The sequence below is a fragment of the Dasypus novemcinctus genome, chromosome X, assembly GCF_030445035.2.
Source record: "Dasypus novemcinctus isolate mDasNov1 chromosome X, mDasNov1.1.hap2, whole genome shotgun sequence".
Classification (NCBI taxonomy): Eukaryota; Metazoa; Chordata; class Mammalia; order Cingulata; family Dasypodidae; genus Dasypus; species Dasypus novemcinctus.
The window spans coordinates 38,330,207-38,357,973 of record NC_080704.1 but is presented as its reverse complement, the minus strand read 5'-3'; the positions used below and the strand labels follow the sequence as shown (position 1 = coordinate 38,357,973).

General features: G+C 42.8%; 1 protein-coding gene across 1 annotated transcript; it reads right to left on the bottom strand.

The window, feature by feature from the left end:
- Positions 1-3,008: 3,008 nt before the first annotated feature.
- Positions 3,009-10,551, bottom strand: LOC139437986 (endogenous retrovirus group K member 8 Gag polyprotein-like). The gene is made up of 2 exons (XM_071212965.1): positions 10,356-10,551; positions 3,009-5,167 (listed from the first exon to the last, which is right to left on the bottom strand). The coding sequence occupies exons 1-2, from the start codon at positions 10,549-10,551 to the stop codon at positions 3,009-3,011; spliced, it is 2,355 nt and encodes a 784-aa protein (XP_071069066.1).
- Positions 10,552-27,767: the final 17,216 nt, after the last annotated feature.

Here is a 27,767-nt window from a genome sequence, read left to right as displayed (position 1 = left end):
TTACTGGGACCAGCGGGTCGGTGGCAGACCGGACACAGCGCCCAGGGATCCAGAGAGGTTGCGGCTCAGAATCTGGGAAAACACAAGCAAAGCCTCTTCCCTGTGCCAGGAGGGGAGCTGGATCTTGCCAACGATTGGTGGCAGGGTCTTTCCAATGGACTAGGGGGACTTGCGAAGGCTGCCATATAGGTCCCCAGTGCTTGTGGGTGGGAGAGAGTCCTTGACTGTCAAAAGTCAGAAGATTGTGGTGAATGAGGCAGGCGGTTACAACGTCTGCTGGGGCCTTGTGGGGGAAAGAGGCTCTTTCTTTCTGAATAAGCAGTTTGAGCTGCTGATGAGTGCGTTCGACGATTCCTTGCCCTTGTGGGTTGTATGGAATGCCGAAATGATGCGTGATGTGATACATCTGCATGAAGCTGGCGAAGGCGGTGCTGCGATAAGCAGGACCGTTGTCTGTTTTGAGGTCCCATGGAATTCCCATGAACAGAATAGCCTGGCGAAGTGCCTTGATGCAATGTTTAGCACTTTCTCCTGTGAGAGGGACGGCATAACACAGGTGCGAGAAGGTGTCAATTGCCACATGAAGATATTTGAGGCGGCCAAATGCGCTGACATGAGTGACATCTAATTGCCATCTTGAGTTCGGGCGGAGGCCGTGGGGGTTGACACCTTGAGGCTGCAAAGGCCCAAGTGGCAGCAGTGGTGCGCAAGTCCGACACACGCGTACAAGGTGTTTGCAGGTTTCAATGGGTAGGTCTGGGAAGAGCTTTCGGATGGACTGCGCAGAGAAGTGAAATTGGGAATGCAGAAGCTTAGCTTGGTTGACAAAGTCTCCAAGCCGCGGTCCATCGATAGAGTCTTCATGAAGGGTGACTGGGTTTATTCGGCGGGCGGACACTGAAGCGTCGGCAAGGTCATTTCCTTGAGTTAGAGGCCCCGGAAGGCCGGAATGGCTTCTGATGTGAGCAATGAACCAGGGCTGCTGCCGTTCTTCAAGCAGCCGCTGCACGAAGGCGAGCGCCCGATCGATGCTCGAATCACTTGGCAGGAAAGTGGCAAGCGGGAGGCTGCGACACACCTGAAGAGTGTATAGGCTGTCAGTAAAGATGTTGAGGGGGTGGTTTGGGTGGAGATTGAGGACTGCAGCGACAGCTAGAAGCTCGCCTACTTGAACGGAAAAGTCATTTGCGAACAGCAGTTGTCGTGGCTCAGGAATCTCAGGAGTGTAGATGATGGTGGCAAACGCCGTTTTAGAGGTATCTGTGAAGGCAGTGATGGCTGAAGGAATTGGGTTCCGTGCGGGCAGTGGACGGAACGGGTTGGAAAACGCCAATTGAGACATTCCTTGTAGCAATCGGTGATGAGGATAGTGGTTGTCAAAGGAGCCACGAAAGAGCTCTACTAAGCTCTGCATTTGAGCATTGTTCATGATGAGAGAAGTGACTTCTTTGGCATCTAAAGGCCAAACAATGGTGTGCGGCGGGATGCCCTATGTTTGCATGGAGAGAAGTACTAAGTCAGTAGCCAATGCAATCCATGCCCTTATAAAAGTGCAAATTTTTGGAAGCTTGCTTTTGGATGTATGCAGGAAAAGGAGAGGGCCATCTTGCCATAAGAGGCCTGTGGGAGTGATTGGCGTTGGCAGGATTAAGGCTAAAACTGGAAGGTCAGGGGAAAACCGCTCTAGGCGGCATTGCTGTAGAGCGGCACTGACCTGTTGGACGGCTTCTCGGGCAGCGGGGGTGATGGTGATGTTACGAGTAACTGCAGTTGGTGGGCTATCCTTGGTCTGCAAGAGCTCGAAGAGGGGCTGCATTTGCGCTGTTGTGATGGGGAGGGCTGATCGAAGCCAATTGATTTGCCCGCAAAGCCGTTGGAGCTCAGTGAGTGTCATTTTGTGAGAGACGTGAATTTTTGGGCTCGCAGGTTGAATGGACTGGTGAAAGTGAAAGCCCAAAAATTGAAAAGGAGGTTGGAGGTTTATTTTGTCCGACTGCACAGTAAGCCCGAGGCTGGAGAGGTTTGTTATTGTTGCCGAGAGCAGATCATTGAGGAGCGCATGGGAGCTCGCTGCCAAAAGGTGGTCGTCCATGTAGTGGAGGATGTATGTGTGCTCCGGATTAAACTTGGAGCGCAGCGGCTCAACGGCATGGTTGACATACAACTGGCATATAGTAGGGCTGTTGCGCATGCCTTGAGGTAATACTTTCCATTGAAATCGCTGTGCTGCCCCTTGGTTGTTGATGCATGGAACTGTGAACGCAAACCTTGGACAGTCTCGGGGATGGAGAGGGATAGAGAAAAAGCAGTCTTTGATGTCGATGGTTGCTGCATGAAAATGTTGGGGGACTGCGGTGGGATGCGGGCATCCTGGCTGAGGTGATCCCATTGGCTTAATATGCTTGTTGATCTCACGGAGGTCATGGAGAAGGCGGAACTTGCCAGTGTTTTTCTTGTTAATGATGAAAATTGGCGAATTATAGGGACTAGTGGACGGCTCAATATGCCCTGCTTGTAGCTGCTCTTCGACGAGGGCAGAGAGAGCTTGTAGCTTGTGAGCTGGCAAGGGCCACTGCTCAACCCAGATGGGCTCCTCTGTGTCCCATTCCAGAGGGATAGGGTCAGGTTTTGCGATGGGAGCAGTGGCCCCTATGGGGGGGGGCAGCGCAGCTGAGAAGGCTTCTGTGGTGATTCGGCTTTTAGCTGGCTGAGGACATCTCTCCCCCATAAGATCGTCTGGACTGACGAGAGGATGAGTGGGCAAATTTGGCCTTCGTGACCTTCTCGGTCGCTCCAGTGCAGAGGCTGAGATGTTTTCCAGGAGGTAGCGGCTCCTGTGGTGCCGATGACTTGAGGGCCAGTTTCGAGGGGCCAGTGATTGAACGCGGCGATCTCGAAGGGAACACAGGAGACTTCAGCACCAGAGTCCAGAAGCCCATGGAGCCATTGTCCATCGATTTTAAGCTCTAATGAGGGTCTCTGGTGGCGTGTGATGGGCATCGTCCACATTATGGCTTGGGAGTCTTCCTGAGGACCTCTTGCGGGTGGGGCTGAGGCCTGCCCCGCTGGGAGTTTAAAGGCTGCTGGTAATTTTGGATGGCATGGCAGTCACGAGCCCAGTGGTATACTTTCCCACAGCGTGGACACGGCGTAGAAGGGCCTCTCTGTCTTCGCGGTGGCAGGGCGGAGCAGGGTGCTGGGCCTGGCTGAGGGCACTCGCGGACAAAATGGCCGGACTGACCGCATCGAAAGCAGACGGAAGTGGGAGTAGATGAAATGGCCATGGCAGAAGCAAAGGCAGCAGTGAGCGTTTTGACTTGCGGGTCAACGTCGCGGCAGGCAAGAACCCATTCGTGGATAGCTTTGTCACGTATGGGGAGGACTACAGCCCGGAAGGGCCCAAGGCATCCATCTATGATGAGCTCTTTGGCGAGTGCGAACTGAGCGTCTTCACTAGAAATTTTCCACTGGCAAGCTTCCAGGACGCGGGCGACGAATGCTGGGAAAGTTTCATTAGAGTCTTGAAGCAGTTGCGCGAGCTTGGTGGGCTGCTTGGTGGAGACTAGAGTAAAGGACCGGTGGATGAGGAATTTTACCTGGTGCCAAAATCCTGGGTCAATGTGTAGATATGGACGAGGGTCCGCGTAGTTGTTGATCCCCGTATATGCATCAGGTGGATCTAAGACGCCAGCTTGGGCATTCTCTACTACTTGCCGGTCAACAGCCGCTTGGTAGTGAGCGCGCCATTCAAGAAATTGACCTGGCGTTAAGATGGCATGGGCTAGGGAAATCCAATCATATGGGAGAACGAGTTGAGTCGCTAGCTCTTCAAGGAGCTGCGTCACATAAGGGCTGCCGACTCCATCCTCTTTAACAGCTTTGCGGAGGGTCCTAACCTCTTCTGCTGTGAAGGGCAGCCAAGTTTGAGGCCGTTGCGGCGTAGGCTGCAGATTTAGTGGGTACAGTTGAGGGGTTTGAGGAGGCGTGGCACTGGAGGCAGCGGTTTGCGCAGGCGGGGTGCTACCGCCATATGGAGGCGGCTGAGGATAAGCGGAATGCAGCTGAAAAAATGGCGGCCTAGCGGCATCTATCCGGCAACAAAATGGCGGCGGGGCCTTTCCGGGTTTTGGACAAGATGGCAGAGCAGCTACATCCGGTGAGGTATAAAATGGCGCGGGAGTCACTTCCGTTTCCGGTTGTGAACAAAATGGCACGGGGGGCGCTTCCGGTTTAGCAGAAGATGGCGACCATACAGTTTCCGGGGCGGAGCCGGATGCTGACAGGGCAGGAAGAGGCGGGTAAAGGCGGGAAGAAGCGCCTTTGTTCCCGCCGGCGGGCTCCGGGCCCGGTGAAGAAGAAGCTGGAAGTGCGCCATTTTGGGCAGAGGTGGAGGAAGAAGGCGGAAGTTCGCCATCTTGGGGAGCCGCAGGAGCAGTCTCTGTGTGCCGCGGGGAGCTCGGACGGGGGGGCTCACGCTCGAGGGCGGCCGCAAGTTGGTCAGACAGAGAGTCAGTGTCAGCGGACTCATTGGGATCACAGTCTAGAGGTTGTTTGGGAGAAGCCTCATGAATAGTCTCGGATGGGGCACCGAGGAGACAGGCACGGATGGCGACGAGAACGGGTAAAAGGCCTGGCGGGAAGGAGCGTTTTTCATGTTCCATTGCAGAGGCGACTCGATCTATGAGTCGCGAGTACGTGTCCGGGCTCCAGAGTTGGCAAGTGGCGAGCCACGGATTAAAGGGGAGCAGAAGGTCCCAGTATTTTTGGAGTTGCCGCAGGGAAACGCGGACTCCGTTGGTATCGAGCAGGGCGGCGAGGGCCCTGACTTGTGGTGCCTGACGCGTAGATAGAGAGGCGCCCATGTTCAAATAGAGACAGGACGACGGCGAGGGGTCCCTACCTGGAGAAGAGGATGAGCCGTCTGATTCACAGCAGCAGCAGCAGCAGAGAGGGGCCAGGGGGAGGAGCTTGCCCCACGTTGGGCGCCTTTGTCGCTGAGCTGGAGGGTTGCGACCTCGCTCAGACCCAAGAATCGGGGGGGGGGGGCTTGCTCCTGTGAAACTGCTGGCAGGGGCACTCCAGGAGAGAGCGCCGGAGTTCTCCAGGCATGGGGGACGCGCGGTTAAGAAAGAACCACGGAGACCGCCTGAGCGCAGGAACAGGTCTGCTTTATTGCGGAAGTACACTTGGTTTTATAGGGTTGGGTGCAGGGAGGGGTTGGAGCTAGGGCGGGTTAGCTACGTAAGCAGGCGGATGACTATGAGGTAAGCGGTAGCTAAGGGAGAAGGCAGATTATAAATTGGTACTGTGGTCGGGACTGGCGGGGAAGATAGCACTGGCTGGAAGGGGGAGATAATAGCAGCGGGGAGGAAGGGTGGAGGGAGGCAGTAACAGAAAAGGGCATCAGAGACATCTGGAGGACAGTGAAAATGACTAGCATAATGCAACTGGAGACACAAAGGAGAAAGGAAAGAAAAGTGCAGGGCAATATTGCAGACAATAATGGCTGAGATTTTTCCAAAATTGATTAAAGATATCAAACCACAATTTCAAGAAATTCTGCACCCCAGGCAGAGAAAATACAAAGAAGCCCACATGTAGGCACATCACAGTAGAACTACTGAAAATCAGTGTTAAAAAGCAAAACTGAAGACAACCAAAGAAAATAGAAATATTGACTGAAAAGGAGCTTTCTTCTTAAGACTACAGAAAAGTAGAAGGAAGAAATGGCACTATCAAGAATGAAAATGGGAGAATACATAAGGATTCTATAGATTTTTTTAAAATATAAGAAGAATTTATGAACTGATGCCCGTAAATACTAAAATTTGGATAGGAAATATTCCCAGAAACACTCAAATTACTGAATACAGCATAAGGAAAATACAAAATCAGAATTGTCTCTTATCTATTAAATAATTTTAGTCTGTAATTGGAGAACTTCGCACAAAGAAAACCTTAGAACAAATGGCTTTACTGGTTAAATCTCTGAAACATTTATGGAAAAATATTACCAAATACTACCCAAACTCATCCAGATAGTCAAAAAGGAGTATGGCATAGCATCTTCTTTTATGAGGTTGACATAACCTAGATTTAAAAAATCTGACAAAGCCATTGGAAGGAATGAAAATAAGTAGGCCAGTTTCTCATGACTATAGAAGGAAAATTCTAAATAAATATCAACAAATTGGAAAAGAATCAGTACAATTCATGTTAAAAGTTTTCCTTTTAGAACAAAAGCAAGACCAGGACACCTTTTTTATCTACTTCTATTCCACATAGTACTGGTGATTTTATTAAGCGTATTTGAGTGGGGGATGTTTAACAAGTAGAAAGATGTTTAAAAACTGCATTCAAATGGCATACTTGTGAATACAGAAAGTTCAAAATAGTCGACAAATATTTGAATTATTAAATAAACTTAAAAATTTCCCCTTGGTTAAACCATAGATTACCATTAATAATATAATTATGAAAATATGCTTTCATCAATTGTAACAAATGTACACAACAATGAAAGTTATTAGTAACAGGCTGGTATATGGGAATCCTGTATTTTATGCATGATTATTCTGTATACCCACAACTCCTCTGATTTCAAAAAAAAAAAATTTAAGTGATACTTCAGGAGAAATGGAGACAGAATATTAACATTCACATAAAACACTAGACAATTCATGGCAGGAGGAGGAAAAAGGGGGAAAATAAACTTGTCATGGGTGCTGTAATTTTAGCTTTTTAGTGCAAACAACCTCAAGCAAAATAAATACTGAAAGACTTAAGTGCAAAAATCCAGAGCACCTGACAAGTAAACTGCTTCTTTTCTTTCAAGAAAGCAAGGAAAAAACAGTAGTAGTTTTCTTTAACTGAATCCTACAAATTTGATTCTTTGGTAAATAACAAAGTATCTTCAATAACATATTTACACACCTACAAAAAGAAAAAGCTCTGTCAGAAGAACCAATAAATGACTGAATCTGTATGAAATCAATACAGCTGCAGAAAAAAAAAATCTATCTCAGATTTTAGAACAACTACTTCAGAAAATGCCAATATCCAGAGTTTAAATAGAATGACTTTTTGCAGTTTTGACAGTAAATGTCAGATTGTCTTTGAACTTTTCATTTTTATTGTATTTACTTTCTCAAAATCAATTAAAAAGACATGAATACTATAAATGTACCATAGGAGGTGAGTAAAAGAGTTTGTGATTGGGGTGGTGATGAGGAAGGGTGAGGGTTGAACCTAAGTTAAAAATGTCATTGCTTAGCATCCACTCTTACTCTAGAAAGGAAACCTCATATAGTAACTTTGACATTAGCACAGATGCATAAAGGCACAATATAAAGGTGAAACTGTAATTACCCGAAAGCCAGGCCTGAGAAGAATTTGCCAAGCAGTCCTAGCAAACTAAGTCAAAGGAATGATAGGGAAAGATTTGTCAGGTCAAGAGAAAGAATGTCCTATCATTTGTCATTGTAACCATTGGACCCCTTGAGGTCTGGGTTGCCATGACAGTTTTTAGCCATCACAGGTGTCATTCCAACCCCTTTCTGAACCAGCTGGAAGTGCTCATTTGTTCAGCTTCCCCCCTTGGACATGGCAAAAAGTTGCTTCCTTGTAATTCTACTCTTAGTGAGTTTTGTACATTTTAAACAATTCTTGTGTTATTATTAACAATGTGACTAAAGTGATATGTGTTTGCCTTTTTAAAAAGTGCCAAAATACTTCGCTCTCATCTCTGTTTTATGTCATCCCTTGGATCAAGAGAGCTGGAGGAAACAATAGAGATTTCAGTGGCAACATTTAATGAAGTGGACCATTGTTTGCCCAAAATCCAATATTCTCTCCATTTTCTGCACAGGGTAGTTGAAAGGATCTCAGAGGTAATTTAGGGAAATTAGGAATTTAGGGAATTTGGATTTAGACTGAGGAATAACTTTGGTGCTTTGACTTTGAAATTCCCCAGGAACAAAATCTTGAAATACTTTTACATTCTCTACTAAGCAATGATTTCAAGAGACTCATGTGAACTTCATAAAAAGAAACTATTAATATCCCAATACATTCAATACACATGATCTAAACAAGGCTTAAAGCAGCCCCCAAGGACAGAAGACAGTAAGTTTAGCACCAGAAACTCAAGTACACAAGCTTTGGAGAGCTTCAACAAAATGCCCTGCAAGTCCATAGTATAAGGAAATGACAGCACCCAGGATTCTTGTTTATGGGGAGTTAGAATAAAAAAAAATATCAATGAACAGAATGTCAATATATAGTCATTAATATGTGTGTGCCATGCAGGGATGTCCCCCGCATTGGGGAGCCCCACAAGCCAGGAGTGCACCCCGTAAGGAGAGCCACCCTGCACGAAAAATGTGCAGCCTGCCCAGGAGTGACGCCACACACATGGAGAGCTGATGCAGCAAGATGATGCAACAAAAAGAGACACATATTCCCAGTGCCACTGACAAGAATCCAAGTGGACACAGAAGCCCACACACAGTGAATGGACATAGCAGACAATGGGGGGAGGGGGGAAAGAAATTAAAAAAAATAAATCTTAAAATAAAAAATATGTGCCCTTATGACAGCAACAAACAAATGAAAAGAAAAATTTTCGAAGGATACTGTATTAGTCAGGGTTCTCTAGGGAAACAGAATCAACAAGAGATATCTGTCAATAGTATACGATTTTATAAGTTTCTCACACAGCCATGAGTATACACAAGTCCAGGTTCCGCAGGCAGGCTGCAACTAGGGGCTCCAATGAAAGTCCAAAGAAGGTTCTTGACAAGTTCTGGGAGACATTGGCTGTCAAAAAATGTGGGGATGCACCAGTCCAGGTTCCAAAGGCAGGCTGCAAACCAGGGGCCCCAATGAAAGGCCAATGAAGGTTATTGACGAGTTCTGGGAGATGCTGGCTGTCCAAAGATGAGTTGGGAAATTCTCACTTAATGCTGGAATCACTTTCCCTTTTTTTTTTTTTTTTTAAAAGACGCAGCAAATAGACACCAAGAACAGACAACCAGGGGAGGGGGGGAAATTATACACACACACACACACATCTGCCTAACAATGTTCAACCCTCCTGTGTACAACCAGAAATGCATTAATTCCATACGGAATATGGTGCAAGTTTTTGGGTAATATTCACTCTCAAACTTGATATCCTCAAACATTATGACATGGAACTGAAACAACTTGTTATACAATAAGAGAAAAGTTTGGTTAAGAAGACAAATAAATTTGTATTGTGTACATATGCAATCATCATCATAATGAAACAAGGAAGAGAGATTCATGAACATTATAGTCCTCATTTCTGTAACAGGTCATGTTGTTGAAGTTCATATTTATCATTACTTTCTTCCACTACCCATTCCATGTTTCCATTACCCTCAGTAAGCACTTCAACTGGCCATGTTCCTTGCCTAGTGGGTTGACCCAACTTTTATTCCTGAAGATTCTGGGTCATTGTTGGTCCTCCATGGACTGGGTTGTTGCAATTTTCCATTGACAGAGGACAAAGAAGTACTAGGAGATGCCCTAGAGGATCTCCTGTATTCCAGGCAAACTCTTCTTTACCCCCATTATGTATATGCAGTTGTATTTCCCCTTGATGGTCAGGATCAATCACCCCAGCCAGTAGAGTAATTCCCTTCTTTGACTATTGATTCAGAGATAAGAGGAGCCCAAAGAGGCCAGGTGGCAGTTTTAACTTCCAGTTCAATGAAAATACTGTTCTGATTCCTGATGACAGCACTCCTCCTTTTGGGACTAAAACCTGTACACCAGCAGAATTTGAGGTTACAGGGACGGGGAAGCAAAAATTTTCCAAGGGTGTAATGGGGTAATAGTGAGTGGTACCAATCCCTTTTCCACCCCTTGATTCCTGGACCCATGGATGCTGATTATGAGAGAAAAAGCACCATAGAGTGGACACTAATTTAGAGCATACACAACCTCCTGGAGAACATTGCCCCAGCCCCGCAAGGTATTGCCACCTAGTTGGCCCCTTAATTGAGTCTTCAAAAGGCCATTCCACTGTTCTATTAATCCAGCTGCTTCAGGGTGAAGGGGAACATGGTAAGACCAATGAATTCCATGGGCATGTGCCCATTTCCACACATCATTTGCTATAAAATGGGTCCCTTAATCAGAAGCAATGTTGTGTGGAATGCCATGGTGGTAGATAAGACATTCAGTAAGCCCATGGATGGTAGTTTTGGAAGAAACATTGCATGCAGGAAACGTAAACCATATCCAGAGTATGTGTCTATTCCAATTAAAACTTCCATGGTGGAAGTGGTCCAATGCAGTCAACTGCCACCAAGTAGAAGACTGGTCACCTCGAGGAATGGTGCCATATCGGGAGCTGAGTGTGGGCCTCTGCTGCTGGCAGAGCCTTGGTAAGGGGAAGTCTGTGTTGCTGAGCCCATGCATAACCTCCATCCCTACCTCCATGACCACTTTGTTCATGAGCTCATTGTCATTAACAGGAATGGCTGGGGAAAGAGGCTGAGCATTAGCCACAAAGCGAGTCATCTTATCCACTTGATTAGTAAAATTTTCCTCTGCTGAAGTCACCATCTGGTGAGCATTCAAGTGGGACACAAATATTTTCATATTTTTTGCCCACTCAAAAAGGTCTATCCACATAGCTCTTCCCCAGACCTCTTTGTCACCAATTTTCCAATCATGTTCCTTCCAAGTCCCTGACCATCCAGCCAATGAATCCAGCAGTTGCCAATGAATCAGTGTACAAATGCACCTCTGGCGATTTCTTCTTCCAAGCAAAATGAACAAGCAAGTGTACTGCTCAAAGTTCTGCCCACTGGGAGGATTTACCCTCACCTCTGTCCTTCAGATATGTCCCAGAAAGGGGCTGCAGTGTTGCAGCTGTCCACTCTTGGGTGGTACTGGCATACCGTGCAGAACCATCTGTAAACTAGGCATGAATTTTCTCTTCCTCCTTCAACTGATTATAAGGAACTCCCCAAGAAGCCAAAGTGGTGGGCTGGCAAAGAGAAGGTAACATTTCAGGGGTGGTGACCAGGGGCATTTGGGCTACTTCCTCATGTTACTTACTTGGGCTTTCAGTATGCACTCATGCCATATCTTGTATAGACCACTTCCACTTTATTATGGAATGTTGCTGTGCATTCCCAAATTTATGCTTTGGTGGTTCAGAGAATACCCAGCTCATAAGAGGCAACTCAGGTCTCATGGTAACTTGATGGTCCATGGTTAAGCATTCAGTCTCCACTAAGTCCCAGTAGGAAGCCAAAAGCTCTTTATCCAAAGGGGAATAGTTATATGCAGAGAATGGCAGGGCTTTGCTCCAAAATCCTAAGGGTCTGCATTGTGATTCTCATATAGGGGCCTGCCAAAGGCTCCAGACAGCATCTCTATTTGTCACCGAAACTTCCGGCACCATTGGATATACTGGACCATAAGACCCAAGTGGTAGTGCAGCTGGCACAGTAGCCTGGACCTGACACAGAGCTGCTTCTTGTTCTGGTCCCCAATCAAAACTAGCAGCATTTCTGGTTTCCTGGTAAATGGGCTGGAGTAGCAATTCCAAATGAGGAATGTGTTGTCTCCAAAATCCAAAGATACAAACTAAGTGTTGTGCCTCTTTTTCTGGTCATAGGAGAGGCCAGGTGCAACAGCATATCCTTCACTTTAGAAGGGATATCTGAACCTGCCCCACACCACTGGACACCTAGAAATTACACTGAGGTGTAAGGCCCTTGTATTTTAGCTGGATTTATCTCCCATCCTCTCTCATGTAAATGCCTTATTAATAAGTCTAGAGCCTTTGCTATTTCTTGCTTACTAGGTCTGGTCAACATGATATCAATATAATGGACCAGTGTGATGTCTTGTGGGAGGGAGAGATGATCAAGATCCTTGTGAACAATATGACTTTGGGTTGGAGAGTTGATAAACCCCTGGGGAAGGACAGTGAAGGTATACTGCTGGCCTTGCCAGCTGAAAGCAAACTGTTTCTGGTGGTCCTTACTAATAGCAACTGAGAAAAAACATTTGCCAAATCAACAGCTGCATAACAGGTACCAGGGAACATGGTTGCTTTGCTCAAGCAATTATACCACATCTGGGGAAGCAGCTGCAATTGCAGTCACCATCTGGTTAAGTTTATGGTAATCTACTGTCATCCTCCAAGAACCATCTGTTTTCTGTACAGGCCAAATAGAAGATTTGAATGGCGATATGGTGGGAATCCCCACACCTGCCTCCTTCAAATCCTTGATGGTGACACTAATTTCTACAATGCCTCCAGGAATCTGGTATTGCTTTTGGTTTACTATTTTGCTAAGTAGGGGCAGTTCTAGTGGTTTCCACTTGTCCTTTCCAATGAAAATAGCCTTGACTCCCCAAGTCAGGGACCCAATATTAGGATTCTGCCAGTTACTGACTATGCCTATTCCAATTTTGCATCCTGGAACTGAGACAGACCTGAGCTAAAATTCCATTAATCACCTGACCTCTATAAGTCCCTACTCTGGCTGGTGGATCACAGAGTCATTTTGGGTCTTTGGAACTAATATCACTTCTGAACAGTGTCTAATAATCCCTGAAATGTCTGATCATTTCATTTTCCCCAATGTGCAGTTACTCTGTAAAAGACTGTAAATATCCCCAGGTAAAGGTGGGAGGAAGATTAAGAGTATAAATTTTGGGCAGTTTAACAGGATCTTTCCCCAAGGAGATCTGGCCTTCTCTTCATTCAAGTGTCTCTGGGTCTCTAAGTATGTCTCGAGTATGGAAATTGATTAAAGAATTATGATTTTCTGCATCTGTAATTTGAGTTAGGGTTTTGTTCACTCAACCTAGATAACTTCTGTTTATACAGATCTAGAAGAAATTTAGTAGACTGTCCATCTATTTCACTTCTAAGTACCCCATGATGTATTAGCCAACACCATAACTCTACACAACTCATATTATTTTGAGTGCTTTTTTGAATCTGCCTTTCACTGCGGTAACCATGCCCACATTGACCCTGGTGATTAACTGCCAATACTTTACTTTTACCAGAGAGACATCTGATCATCCCCATAATATTTAAGGATTCTAATTCCATAACAGCCCTCCCTACAGTAATATCTAGACTACAGAGAAAAGCAACCCCGGAGCTCTTCAGGGAAGATGGAGTTAGCCTTACAAATTTATTCTTCACAGTCCTGGTTAAAGGTGTGTCCTCTGGGATGGGTGGATAGCTCTCAAATGGTAAGTCCATTCTAGCATTCCAATTTCTCTAAGTCTTTGAATTCCCTCTTCTACTGTATACCAGGGCAAATCAGGCTTCTCAACCTCAAACATGCTAGACCATCTTTTGGTCCATGTTTCAGTCAGTCACCCAAACAAACAGTTAGAGCCCTTTCTAACCCCTTGAGCTACAGCATTGAATCCAGAATTTCTGCTTCACAGGCCCATATCAATATACTCACCCTAATCCTATTTTATATTCCTTCCACTATTATCCTAATCCCTTAGTATCCATTCCCACACATATTCCCCTGGTTTCTGTCTATATAATTTGGAAAACTCCTGCAGTTCTTTCTGAGTATACCTTACTTCCTCATGGGTCACACTTTGTATTTCACCTTTGGGGGCTTGTGATTTTAGTCTAGTAATAGGTCTTGAAGACAAGAGAGGTGATGGGGGTGGGTGAGGAGAAGGATTAGAAATGCCATGCAAGCTACTGACCTCAGGGCATTCCCTTGCATTTTCTTCTGGTGAGACCAGATTAATCTCTTCAGGCAGGGGTTGGAAGGAAGTTTCCTCAGGGCAGATTGGAGGTGCCACAGGGCATGCTGGAGTTTGGCTAGTACATGTCTCAAGACTTGGAGGAGGTTCAGACTCCCTGGGGCAGGTCGGAGGCTGGACAGGGTAAGCTTCAGTTTGGCTGGTATCCACCTCAGGACTGGAAGTTGTTTCAGACTCCCTGGGGTAGGCTGGAAGCTGGTTGATATGAGGTTGACAATGTGTGGTTAGACAGGGCAGGCCATCACAGGTTTATCTGGTGAATTTCAGCAGAATTCAGGGTTCCAAAGTCTCCACCAATATTATCATCATTCCATATGTCTCCATCCCAATTCTCTGAATTTCACTCTTTTCCAATCAATGACTTCACTTTAACTGCAGAAACCCTTTGGGGTTCAGATTTTAGTTTCCTTTGTATCTCTGCTACTCATACAATGACATTTCGAGCCTGTGGGTACAGGAGACAAGATTTTCTTTCGGAGCACACATAGAAACTTTTGCATCATCAATTTGGTGTTAAAGTTTCAAATATGAAGCCTTTAACTGATCTCTTTATTTTGTAACAGTATCCAGAGTATCTAGGAGGAACCATCCAACATCATTATACTCTTTGACTCCATGAAACTCTGTTAAGGTGTTGAAAACACTCACCCAGGTCCTTGCTTCTTATAAGCATGGAAGTAGGGGAATCCAGTGATGATATTTTGCATTTCTCAAATGCCAACTTGCACCATGGACTTTTAGCAGCCTCTTCGTTATTGGAAAGGGAATCATCAGTACCCTTGAGTCCAATTAGAGTGGAGAGCCAACTGCAAAACTCCCAGAACCACCTCAGACACCCCATGTTTAAGACTCTGTTCCTCAAGAACCACTCCCGGTATTAGTAGTGGTTCTCTAGGGAAACAGAATCAACAAGAGATATCTGTCAATGGTATGTGATTTTATGTGTCTCTCACACAGCCATGAGGATGCACAAGTCCTGGTTCCCCAGGCAGTCTGCAACTAGGGACTCCAATGAAAGTCCAATGATGAGTTCTGGGAGATGTTGGCTGTCCAAAGATGAGCTGGGAAATTTTCACTCAATGCTGTAATCTCTTACCCTATTAAGGCATTCAATTGATTGGATAAAGGGTCACTCATTGCTGATGGCAATCTCCATGTTTGATGTAATTGTAATCAGCTACCTATGATTTACCACTGCAGTGAAGTCAATGGTGGCTAAAGTCCATAAATGTCCTTGTAGTACAGTTAGCCCAGTGCTTGCTTGATCAAGCAATTGGGCACAATTACCTGGCAGAGTTGACACAACAGCCTAACCATCACAGTTACCATGTGTAACATCAAGTAAAGGCCAATACCTACAAAATAAATTCAAACAATATTTGTGAAATATCTATACAATGAAAAATACAAAATGATATACAGAATAATATAAGAGGGCTTAAATAAATTGAGGAGTTACACTAGTTTATAATTTATAAAACATTATGGTACAGGTGTAATTCTTCCCATAAGTGGATCTGTAAATTCAAGGCAATCTAACTCAAAATTATAGTATCTTGTATAATTGTATGTGTGTGTATATGTTTATAAATTAACAAGCATGTTATAAACTATATAATGAAAATTTCAAAAGGTAAAATTAGCTCAGAAAATGTTAAAGAATGAAAGCAAAGCTAGCGTGCTGACACTAGCAGGTATCAAGACTTATTATGCAGTTATGATAATTAAGACAGTGTGATATTGGTATAAAGATAGAAAAGAACAATGGAACATAACAGAAATTTCAGGAGGGGACTCACTCATATATAGTCACTTGAATTATGACAAAGTTGCCATTCTAATACAGTTGGAAGAAATTGGTAATTTCAGAAATTATGAGGACTTCTCACGTCATAGATTAGGAGGGCCTTTACTTGACTTTCATATAAATGTAATAATATATATTTATTATTTTGCATCTGGCTTGTCTCTTTGTGGAAATCATTCCAGTTAATGCATACTGCAGTAGTTCCTTCAATGTCATCATTATTTAAATGATCATGCTTAATTATGGCAGTGACAATTTTGAATCACTAAGAGGAGGCAGATTCTGTGGTAATGTTCAATTTTTAATCCAGCAACTGGTCACAGTGATGCGTTCAATTTGTAAAAAAATAATGAATTTATCACATAATTTGCATACTTTTCTGAATGTATGTTATGCTTACAGACAAAAAAATATTTTAAAAAGTAACTCTTTTTCATTTGACATTCCACCTGGAAATCAGGCATGTTCCTTTCATTAAACAGACTTGAATTGAAAAAGATTAATTTCTGGAATTTTGCATCTCCCTAGGTCACATTCCTGTATCTGATTATGGAATATGTATATGATATTCCAAGGCTAACATAAGCTTGACGGCAAAATATTTTGACATTGTTTATATTTCCTTCAAAGGAAGCAAATAAACAAATTGTTCTTGTATCTAGAACAGAATTGTTTCAACAAACAGTTAAGAAATTTAAAACAACTGTGATAAATAATGGTAAATTTATATGGTTATTTATTAGCAATATGAAAAGAAGAATACCAAATTTAAGTGTCAAGTAGGAAAACTATAGTAGCTGGGAATAAAATAACCAAATAGATTGAGTAAACATGAGGATGAATGGCCTCAAAAATAATTTAGAGGTGGCAGACTTGGCCCAGTGGATAGGGTGTCTGTCTACCACATGGGAGGCCCGCGGTTCAAACCCCGGGCCTCCTTGACCCGTGTGGAGCTGGCCCATGTGCAGTGCTGATGCACACAAGGAGTGCCCTGCCACACAGGGGTGTCCCCACATAGGGGAGCCCCACACGCAAGGAGTGTGCCCCATAAGGAGAGCTGCCCAGGGTGAAAGAAAGTGCAGCCTGCCCAGGAATGGTGTTGCACACACGAGGAGCTGACACAACAACATGACAGAACAAAAAGAAACACAGATTCCCATGCCACTGACAACAACAGAAGCAGACAAAGAAGACGCAGCAAATAGACACAGAAAACAGACAACTGGGGGGAGGGGAGGAGAAATAAAAAATAAATCTTAAAAAAAAATAATTTAGAAAGGTGGAAAGTCAGAACGAGAAACTCTTCCAAAAATAGTAGGCAAGGATGCAAAAATATCAACTAATAGAAGAAGAAATTAATAAAAAGTAGTATGAAAGTACTGTACTATCAATATTAGTAGAGAAATAAACAGAGAGGTAAATAAGAAGAGAAAGATGGATATTTTTGAAGTAATGGTCAAAATAAAATTCTCAGGAATAAAGAAAGGTAAAATGATTCATGTTGAAAAGGATTGCGATTGTCAAATGGGAGATCTTTTTAAAAAATATCCCTTTTAGATATTGATAAAATTGAAAATTGCTAATTATTGAAAGTATAACACTTGCAGACAAGAAGAGAAGATCACCTATAGAAACACAAAATCAAAATCAAAATCAAAATTGTTAAGACAATGTGAGATGTTTCAGGCAATGGAACAATATTTTTTTAAAAATTGAAGAAAAAATAATTCAAATCTAGAATTTTATATGCTGTCAAAGTGTCATTCAAATATTAAGGTCAGGTACCTCAGAAAGTTTGCCTCACAAAGACCCATATTGAAAGAACATTTGGAGGTGGTGTTCAATTAAGTTATGTATAAATCTAGAAGATGCAATGAACAATACTAAATATGGGAGTTATAAAGCAGATTAGTAACTGTTATGTTTTTTTTTTAATTCTAAGAGCAAATCAAAGCAAAAAAAATGTATCCTTAACAATGAAGAACTGCAATTTTGTGCAATATTGATATGAGAGGAGTAGATGTGATTGAGACTATGGACCAAGAAGTGTGAAGAACTATTTGCATTTTTTGGAGAAAGAAATTATATTTGTGGGTTCCAAATATCCATAGGGCTAATTAAACATGGGTTTGCTCTTAAGACAGGAACAATCAAATAATGTACAATATATAACATAAATACTATCAGATGCAAGTTATTATGTCTAGAGGAAATAGAGAAAATTAAAAATTAAAAAATGAAAACACATCACTTTTCATGCTTTGGAAAAAGCTGGTCAAATGGTCAGTCCTGTTGTCAATGGAGCAGGAAATTATAATATTTTCACAGTGAGAGTTGGCAAGTATTTCTGAATAATAATACAACCCATGACACCAATAAAAATACAGATCTAGATATGTTACACCATGACATTTTTGTATATTAAAAATACTTGCATGCAAAAATGTAATGCACATTTTGAGTTTGAGAACCAGGGTTTATCAAAATGGTGACATAAGAAATTCCAGGGTGCCATTCCCCCCACAGAATCATTGAACAAGCAGCAAAAACTGGTAGAATCCTCTTCCCCAAAACTCTAGAAACAAATGAAAGGTCTGCAGTAACTGGGAAAGGGCTGAATCAAGAAAACACAGTTTTATAAGAGGTAGGAGGAGCTGGTTGTTCTCTTACTGACGCCATCACCAGTCCCTCCCCAGTGCAGCAGGGAGCCACCCTGCAAGCTCATTGTGGATCCCTATCCGAAGGGGGCAGATTCACCCCTATCCACATTCTAGGGTGCCTATATGTCCATGCTAATCTATGGCGTGACCGCATGTAAGACTGAACCAAGAAAATCATCTCTGGTTCACCCTTCCAGAGAAAGCTTATAGACAGCTGAAGCAGTATAAAAAACAATTGAGACAAGGCAGCCAGGGGCAAGGTTTACCTGCTTTAAATCATACAGTAGAGCATCCAGAAGGGGGTAAGAATCCATCTCATTGGGCATAGATAGGTCATTTGAATTCTTAAGGCCTTGAGCAAACACAAGCCCAAGGCACAGCACAGGGTTGGAAAAGATGGAGAGGACCCTAAATTTTTCATTTATGTTAGGTTGATTTCTTGATTGGAGGGCTAAACTCTAAAGACCACCAGACAGTGCAGGCTAATATGCAGACTGTGAAAGGTATTTTTTGCATTGGTGTGTTTGTCTTTGTTAGTTCCTGGAACTGAAGGGAATTTTTTTTATCATATCAGATGCTGGGAAAGAGCAGAGTCTAAATCCCAGGGTTAACACTTTAAATATTAAAATGCACCATGTGCAACAAAAGATAGCAAGGCAAACAAATAAAAAGGAAATGATGGTCCACCTAAACAAACAATATAAAAATATAGAAACCATCAACAAGACCAGACTTTAGACCTACCAAACGAAGATTTTTAAAAAATTAACCTCAATATAGTCAAGAAGATACATGGTGAATCCAGAGGTGGATGAGAATTGTGGTTGATAGTGCAGATAAAAGACTGTCCTTCGGTGAGCTAGAGCAGATGTACATCACTATTGCAAGATGGTGGGAATGTGGAGAATAGGAAAAATATAAATGGTGTGACTTATGGACTGTGATTAACAGCAATACTGTAATATTAATTTATCAAGGCCAAAGATGTGGTGTGTTGATACTGGGGGCAGGTATGGAAAAAGTGTGCCAAGCATACACTATGGACCATGGTTAGTGGTAATTGTCTGATGGTATTATCTAATAATCTGTAATAAATGTTCCACCATGGTATGGTGTATTGGTGAAAGGGTGTTGTATGGGAATTCTACACACATGCATGATTGTTTTGGAAGTTCACAACTTCCATAATAAAAATATATTTTAAAAAATCATAATGGGGGGTTGAGGGAAAAACACACCAAATGTAAGATATGGACTGTGGTTAGTAGTAATATTTTGACAATATTCTTTCATAATTTGAAACAAATGTTTCACAGAAATGCAAGGTGTTGGTGGTGGGTTGATGTATGGAACGCCTGTATGATGTTATGCTTGTTTGTTTTGTAAGTTCACAACTTTTACTATACACTTATTGTTTATGTATGCTCATGTAAAAATGATATACTTAAATGAATTTTTTAAAAAAGAAGATAATGGAAAACACAGAAAGAACTGAAGATTAAAAAAAACAAGGAGGGGGAGGAGGCAAGATGGCAGCTAAGTGAACTTCCCGGTTACTAGCTCCTGGAGGGAATCGGCTGGGAGGCGTCGGAGACTCTTTGGGACCGGGCTGTTTCGGGATTTTTCCTGATCCCAAGGTGTTTGGACATCGATTTGGAGGGAAGGTAACAGAGAGGATCCGTCTGTGAAATATACACAGAGATCCCAGCTACGTGTGGAGGATTCCCTCCTTGGGTAGGCAGAGCCGAGGCAGCTAGCACCGCGCCGAGCCCCAGTGGGCAGCGGCCAGGGTAGCCTAGCTGGGCCGCAGTGGGCAGCGGGCGGGGGATTCGAGCCACACCGCGGTGGGCGGTGGGCGGGAGAGCCGAGCCGCACTGCACCGTGGCGGGCGGCGGGCGGGAGAGCCGAGCCCAGCTGAACCCAGCCGCGCCGCGGTGGGCGGCGAGCGGGAGAGCCGAGCCGCGCTGTGCCGCGGCGGGCGGCGGGCGAGGGAGCCGAGCCCAGCCAAGCCTAGCCGCGCAGCGGCGGGCAGCGGGCGGGGAAGCCGAGCCCAGCCGAGCCCAGCTGAGCCGCGGAGGGCGAGGGGGCCGAGCCCAGCCAAGCTCGGTCGAGCCCGGCCTCGCCATGGAGGGCGGCGAGCGGGAGAGCCGAGTCGCGCTGCGCCGCGGCGGATGGCGGTCGGGGAAGCCGAGCCCAGCTGGGCCCAGCCGAGCCCAGCCGAGCCGCGGCAGGCGAGGGAGCCGCGCTGGGGGGGAGAGCTGAGCCGCGCTGCGCCACGGCGGGTGGCAGGTGGGAAAGCCAAGCCCAGCAGAGCCGCGACGGGTGGGGTACCCGAGCCCAGCTGAGCCTAGCCAAGCCCAGCCGAGCCGCAGAGGGCGGGGGACTGGAGCCAGCCGAGCCTGGCCGAGCCCAGCCGAGCCTGGTGGCGGGGTTTATGTTCTTTGTTTTTATTTTATTTTATTTTATTTTATTTTTGTTGTTGTTGTTGTTTTTTTTAATCCTCTCTTTCCTGTCCCTGATATTCTTCTTATACTATTTTATCTTAACAATACAATAGGTCCTACAGGAAATACCTCACATTTGCTGGGTTTCCTCACCCTCCACTGCCTCATTTCTCTGTGAATAGATTTAGCCTATCTACACTATCCCTTTTCCCCTACAACTTGATATCCTCCACCATCTGCTATCTCACCTATATTCCATCTCCCTTTTTTTGATCCATAAAGTGTCTAACACTTAATTTCTAATACCTTTGTTTAGTTTTCCATCTGGTATTTGTCCCTGAAACTATTACCTTTCTTTCTCTTTCCCCCCTCACGAAAACAATAGCCTCTTAGTACGTACCACATTCCTCCCATATTCAGTCGTCTACCTCATTATAGGTACTTTCCTACTACTATAACTCTACACAATTTACATGATCTAATCTCCATCCTCCCAGAACTCATATTGTTGCTTTGTTAACATATATCACCAATACTACTTCACACTTTTTCCTCCCTTACACAATTGCCTTTCCCCAGCACTAATACTTTCCTTTAAAGTGAGCTTAACTAGCAATAAGAAATTGGAATAAGAAGAACAAAGTGACAAAGATAAGATATAACACTTACACAAAAACAACAGCTAATTAATCTCCAAGACTACACAAAGAAGCTAAGGAACTGATTAAACCCATCAAGAAAAAATGTTGACAAGACAGCAACAAAAATCTACAAGCCAAACCAGTAATCAGGAAAACAGGGCTGAATCCAATCAGGAAGTGAGGCAGGACCTCGCACAAGCAATGAAAGATCTCAGAACACTTATCACCGACAAATTGGATGAAGTAATGAAAGAAGTTAACAGCATGAAGACAACACTTGGAGGGGAAATTGCAGACATGCGCAAAAAAATAACAGATATGATGGAAATGAACACCACAATTCAAGAAATCAAAAATACACTTGCAGCAAATATCAGCAGACTAGAAGAGGCAGAGCAGAGAATTAGTGATGTGGAAGACAGTGCATTGGAAATCAAACAGATAGTAGAAGTGGTCAATAAAAAGGTAGAAAAAATCCAGATAGGACTTAGGGACCTGAATGATAATGCAAAACGCTCAAACATACGTATTATAGGCATTCCAGAAGGAGAAGAGAAGGGAAAGGGGTCAGAAGGAGTGTTGCAGGAAATAATGAATGAAAACTTCCCAAATCTACTGAAAGAGACAGATGTACATATCCAAGAAGCACAGCGCACTCCACTGGTCATAAACCCCAACAGGCCCACCCCAAGACATATACTTGTCAAATTATCCAATGCTCAAGACAAAGAAAAAATTCTAAAAGCAGCAAGAGAAAAGAAAACCATCACATACAAGGGAAACTCCATAAGATTAAGTGCTGATTTCTCATCTGAAACGATGGAGGCAAGAAGGCAGTGGTATGATATAGTCAAGGTACTAAAGGAAAAAAAATTTCCAACCAAGAATACTCTATCCAGCTAAACTAGCATTCAAAAATGATGGAGAGTTCAAAATATTCACAGATAAACAGAAACTGAAAGAGTATATCAACAAGAAACCTCCCCTTCAAGAAATTCTTAAGGGAGTTCTGCAGGAAGAAAAGAAAAAACAGGACAGTCAGAGATGGAGGAGAGTGTAAAAGCAACAAGAAAGACAAAAATAGAAGGGGAAAATAAAATAATACAAACAAAATATAACAAACACAAATCCAACCAAAATATGGCTACCATAAATAACTCTCTAAACGTAATAACACTGAATGTCAACGGATTAAACTCACCTATCAAAAGATTCAGACTGGGACACTGGATAAGGAAATATGACCCATCTATATGCTGCCTACAAGAGACACATCTTAGACCCAGAGACTCATGGAGGTTGAAAGTGAATGGCTGGAAAACAATCATACAAGCAAACAACAACCAAAAAAAGGCAGGAGTAGCTATATTAATATCAGACAAAATAGACTTTAAATGCGAAACAATTGTGAGAGACAAAGAAGGATACTATATTTTAGTGAAAGGGACAATCTGTCAAGAAGATCGAACAATCATAAATATTTATGCTCCTAACAAGGGCGCCTCTAAATATGTGAGGCAAACGCTGGAAAAACTAAGTGAAAGAATAGATGCATCTACAATTATAGTGGGGGATTTTAATACACCACTATCAACTCTGGACAGAACATCTCAAAAGAGAATCACTAAAGAAACAAAACATTTGAACAGTATATTAGAACAGCTGGATCTAATAGACATATATAGATCATTACACTCAAACACAGCAGGATACACATTTTTCTCAAGCGCACATGGAACATTCTCCAAGATTGACCATATGCTAGGCCACAAAGAAAGGCTTAATGAATTCAGAAAGATCGAAATCATACAAAACAATATCTCTGACCACAGTGGAGTCAAGCTGGAAATTTGCAAGGGACAGAGACCCAGACTCCACACGACAATTTGCAAATTAAACAGCACACTCTTAGAAAAACAGTGGGTCAAAGAGGAAATCTCAAAAGAAATCAATGACTACCTTGAAACAAATGATAATGATAACACAACATACCAAAATTTATGGGATGCAGCAAAAGCGGTACTGAGAGGGAAATTTATAGCCATAAACTCATATATCAAAAAAGAAGAAAGAGCAAAAACTGGAGAACTAACTGCACTTTTGACGGAATTAGAAAAACAACAACAAAGTAACCCAACAGGAAGAAGAAGGAAGGACATAACAAAGATAAGAGCAGAACTAAATGAAATAGAAAATAAGAAAGCACTTGAAAAAATAAACAAGACCAAGAGCTGGTTTTTTGAGAAGATCAACAAAATTGACAAACCTTTAGCAAGACTAACAAAGAAAAAAAGAGAAAAGATGCAAATACACAAAATAAGAAATGAGAAAGGTGATATCACCACCGACCCCACAGAAATAAAGACTATCATAAGAGGATACTTTGAAAAACTATATTCCAACAAAAATGACAATTTAGAGGAAATGGACAAATTCCTAGAAACTCCTAAGCAGCCCATACTGACAAAAGAAGAAATTGATGATCTTAACAAACCAATCACAAGCAAAGAGATAGAATCAGTGATTAAAAATCTCCCAACTAAGAAGAGCCCAGGGCAAGACGGCTTCACAGGTGAATTCTACAAAACATTCCAGAAAGAACTAACACCAATCCTGTTGAAACTATTCCAAAAAATCGAAACAGAAGGAACACTGCCTAATTCCTTCTATGATGCCAACATTACCCTAGTACCAAAGCCAAACAAAGACACCACAAGAAAGGAAAATTACAGACCAATTTCTCTAATGAACCTAGACGCAAAAATACTTAACAAAATACTTGCTAATCGTATTCAACAACACATTAAACAAATTATACACCATGACCAAGTGGGATTTAATTCCAGGTATGCAAGGATGGTTCAACATAAGAAAATCAATCAATATAATACACCATATAAACAGATTGAGAGAAAAAAAACACATGATTATATCTATAGATGCAGAAAAGGCATTTGACAAAATACAGCACCCCTTCCTGATAAAAACACTCCAAAAGATCGGAATTAAAGGAAACTTTTTGAACATGATAAAGAGTATATATGAAAAACCGAAAGCCAACATTGTTTACAATGGCGAAATCCTGAAATCCTTCCCTCTAAACTCAGGAACAAGACAAGGATGCCCATTGTCTCCGCTCCTATTTAACATTGACTTGGAAGTACTTGCTCGAGCACTGAGACAAGAACCAGATATAAAAGGCATTCAAATTGGAAGGGAAGAAGTCAAAATTTCATTATTTGCAGATGACATGATCCTATATATAGAAAACCCTGAGAGATCTACAACAAAGCTCCTAGAACTCATAAATGAGTTTAGCAAAGTCGCAGGTTATAAGATCAATGAGCAAAAATCAGTAGCATTTCTGTACACCAATAATGAGCAAGATCAGGAGGAAATCAAGACACAAATACCATTCACAATAGTAAATAAAAAAATCAAATACTTAGGAATAAATTTAACTAAAGAGGTAAAAAACTTATATATTGAGAACTATACAAGATTGTTCAAGGAAATCAAAGAAGACCTAAATAAATGGAAGAATATTCCCTGTTCATAGATAGGAAGACTGAATATTATTAAGATGTCTATCCTACCAAAACTGATCTACACATTCAATGCAATCCCAATAAAAATCAACACAGCCTTCTTTAAGGAACTAGAAAAACTAACTATGAAATTTATTTGGAATAGAAAGAGGCCCCGAATAGCCAAAGACATACTGAAAAAGAAAAACGAAATAGGAGGAATACACTTCCTGACTTCAAAATATACTACAAAGCTACAGTAGTGAAAACAGCATGGTACTGGCATAAGGAGAGACACACAGACCAATGGAATCGAATTGAAAGTTCAGATATAGAACCTCATGTATATAGCCATATAATATTCGATAAAGCCACCAAACCCTCTCACCTGGGAGAGAATGGCCTATTCAACAAATGGTGCCTGGAGAATTGGATAGCCATATGTAGAAGAATGAAAGAGGATTACCATCTCACACCTTATACAAAGATCAACTCAAGATGGATCAAAGACCTAAATATAAGAGCCAAGACCATAAAGACCTTAGAAAGCAGTGTAGGGAAACATCTACAGGACCTTGTAATAGGAAATGGCTTCATGAATATCACACCAAAAGCACGAGCTGCAAAAGAACAAATAGATAAATGGGACTACCTCAAAATTAAAGCCTTCTGCACCTCAAAATAGTTTGTCAAGAAAGTAAAAAGGGAACCCACACAATGGGAGAAAATATTTGGCAACCATATATCTGATAAGAGACTTATAACTTGCATATATAAAGAACTCATATATCTTGAAAACAAAAAGATAAACAACCCATTTAAAAAATGGGAAAAAGACTTAAACAGACACTTCTCCAAAGAAGAAATACAAATGGCTAAAAAGCACATGAAAAAATGTTCCAAATCTCTAGCTATCAGGGAAATGCAAATCAAAACTACAATGAGATACCATCTTACTCCCATAAGATTGGCAGCCATGAAAAAAACAGTAGAATACAAATGCTGGAGAGGATGTGAAGAAAGGGGAACACTAATCCATTGCTGGTGGGAATGCAGAAGGATCCAACCATTCTGGAGGACAGTTTGGTGGTTTCTCAAAAAATTATCCATAGATTTGCCATATGACCCAGCAATACCACTGCTGGGTATAAACCCATCAGATCTGAAAACAAGGACACAAACCGATATATGTACACCAATGTTCATAGCAGCATTGTTCACTATCGCCAAAAGTTGGAATCAATCCAAATGTCCATCAACAGATGAGTGGATCAATAAAATGTGGTATATACACACAATGGAATACTACTCAGCTGTAAGAACCAATACACTACAATCGCACGTGATAACATGGATGAACCTTGAGAATCTTATGTTAAGTGAAGCAACCCAGGCATTGAAGGACAAATACTATATGACCTCAATGATATGAAATAAGTTAACTGCCTCAGAGAGCTAGAGTCTGGAAAAGTGGCTTACAGGAAATCAGGGGGTGGAGGAAGGATGTGAGTTAATGTCTGCAGGGGTGGAATCTGTGATGAGCTGGCGGTAAGTATGAGCACAAAGACGGGACAAAATGGGGGCAAGGGGTTACCTTCGGGTGGGGTTTTCTGGGTTTGAGGGGGGCTGGGGATGGGAAGAGGGGTAATATTGTCCAAGAAATAGGTGGGAGGGAGGGGCAACATACGAATATGGGAGAGTGTCAGAAGTTCATTGAGAACTAAATGTTGAGTAAAACGTATCAAAGTATAAGTAGGAGGGTTACCTGGTTAGGACGCTCAGGGGGTATGGTCTGATGCGTGATGGACTCTGGAGGGAATAGCTGAAGGCTCATTTTGCCAAGGTGGGTTCTACCATTGGGTGGGTGGACCCATATCCTGGGGAAGACTAATGCCGTCGAATAGAGAGAACTGTATCTCTCGTGAGAAAGGACGGCTCCCAGGGTATTAGATTGGCAGGCGTTGTGGGCCCTAAGGGGAGGGGAAAATGGATGTGGAATGGATGGAACAAAGGTAAATAAGGGGGCAAAAGAGGAGTTATGTGAGAGTACACGAGGATGAATATAAAACAGCTAATATTACACCAAAAACATATAGGGGACGACAGACTAATAATGAAAACCATAAGACAAAACATAGGATAACTAAAAAATTTAGAAAACTGTACAGCCTAAAATATGGACCACATAGTAAGCACAAATGTCACCTTGTTTGAAAACTATAGTTTTGGAATCTGTACATCAGTTTCAGGAAATATGATATGAATAAGTTAAAAGATTATTGCTGTGCAAGGGAAAAGGTTTTATGGTGGATCTGGGGAAATACTGTATATTGTATATATGAATTTCGGTGATCTAAGACTCTTCTGAAGCTGACATTATGTTGGGATTCACTTTATGGGAAGTTTTGGATCACAGAGTGGTTCAACAATGGCAGCGGAGGAATACTGATATGGGATGTTATTGACAGGATATATATGGTTGACAGGGAGTTATACAAGGCATATGCCCAGGGTATATGGTAATGTCTATATATACTCATAGTGGAAACAAAAACAACAGCTGGGGGGGTACTGGGCTCCTGGCCGGGGGGGTCACTGTTGTGGGCCCTGGGAGAGCAGCGGCAATCCTCCAGGTGCAACGGCAAGAACCAGGAAGGAAGGAGGGCCCAACAGTGGGCTCGTGATACTAATGGTTACACTTTTGAGCCTATACACCTGCAATAAGAACAAGGCCTAGAGTAGCATTGTGCCTGGGGGTTTCCTCCTGACAGCCTTCATGTTACTCAAATGTGGCCACTCTCACAGCCAAACTCAGCGTGTAGATGCGATGCATTCCCCCCAGCGTGGGACACGACACCCGGGGATGAGCCTCCCTGGCACCGAGGGAT

Coding starts and splice junctions, on each gene's coding strand:
- LOC139437986 (XM_071212965.1), bottom strand. CDS start 10,551: ATGACTCGCTTTGTGGCTAATGCTCAGCCTCTTTCCCCAGCCATTCCT. Junction 5,168..10,355: donor ATATGGCACCATTCCTCGAG/GTGACCAGTCTT, acceptor TCCGCAATAAAG/CAGACCTGTTCCTGCGCTCA.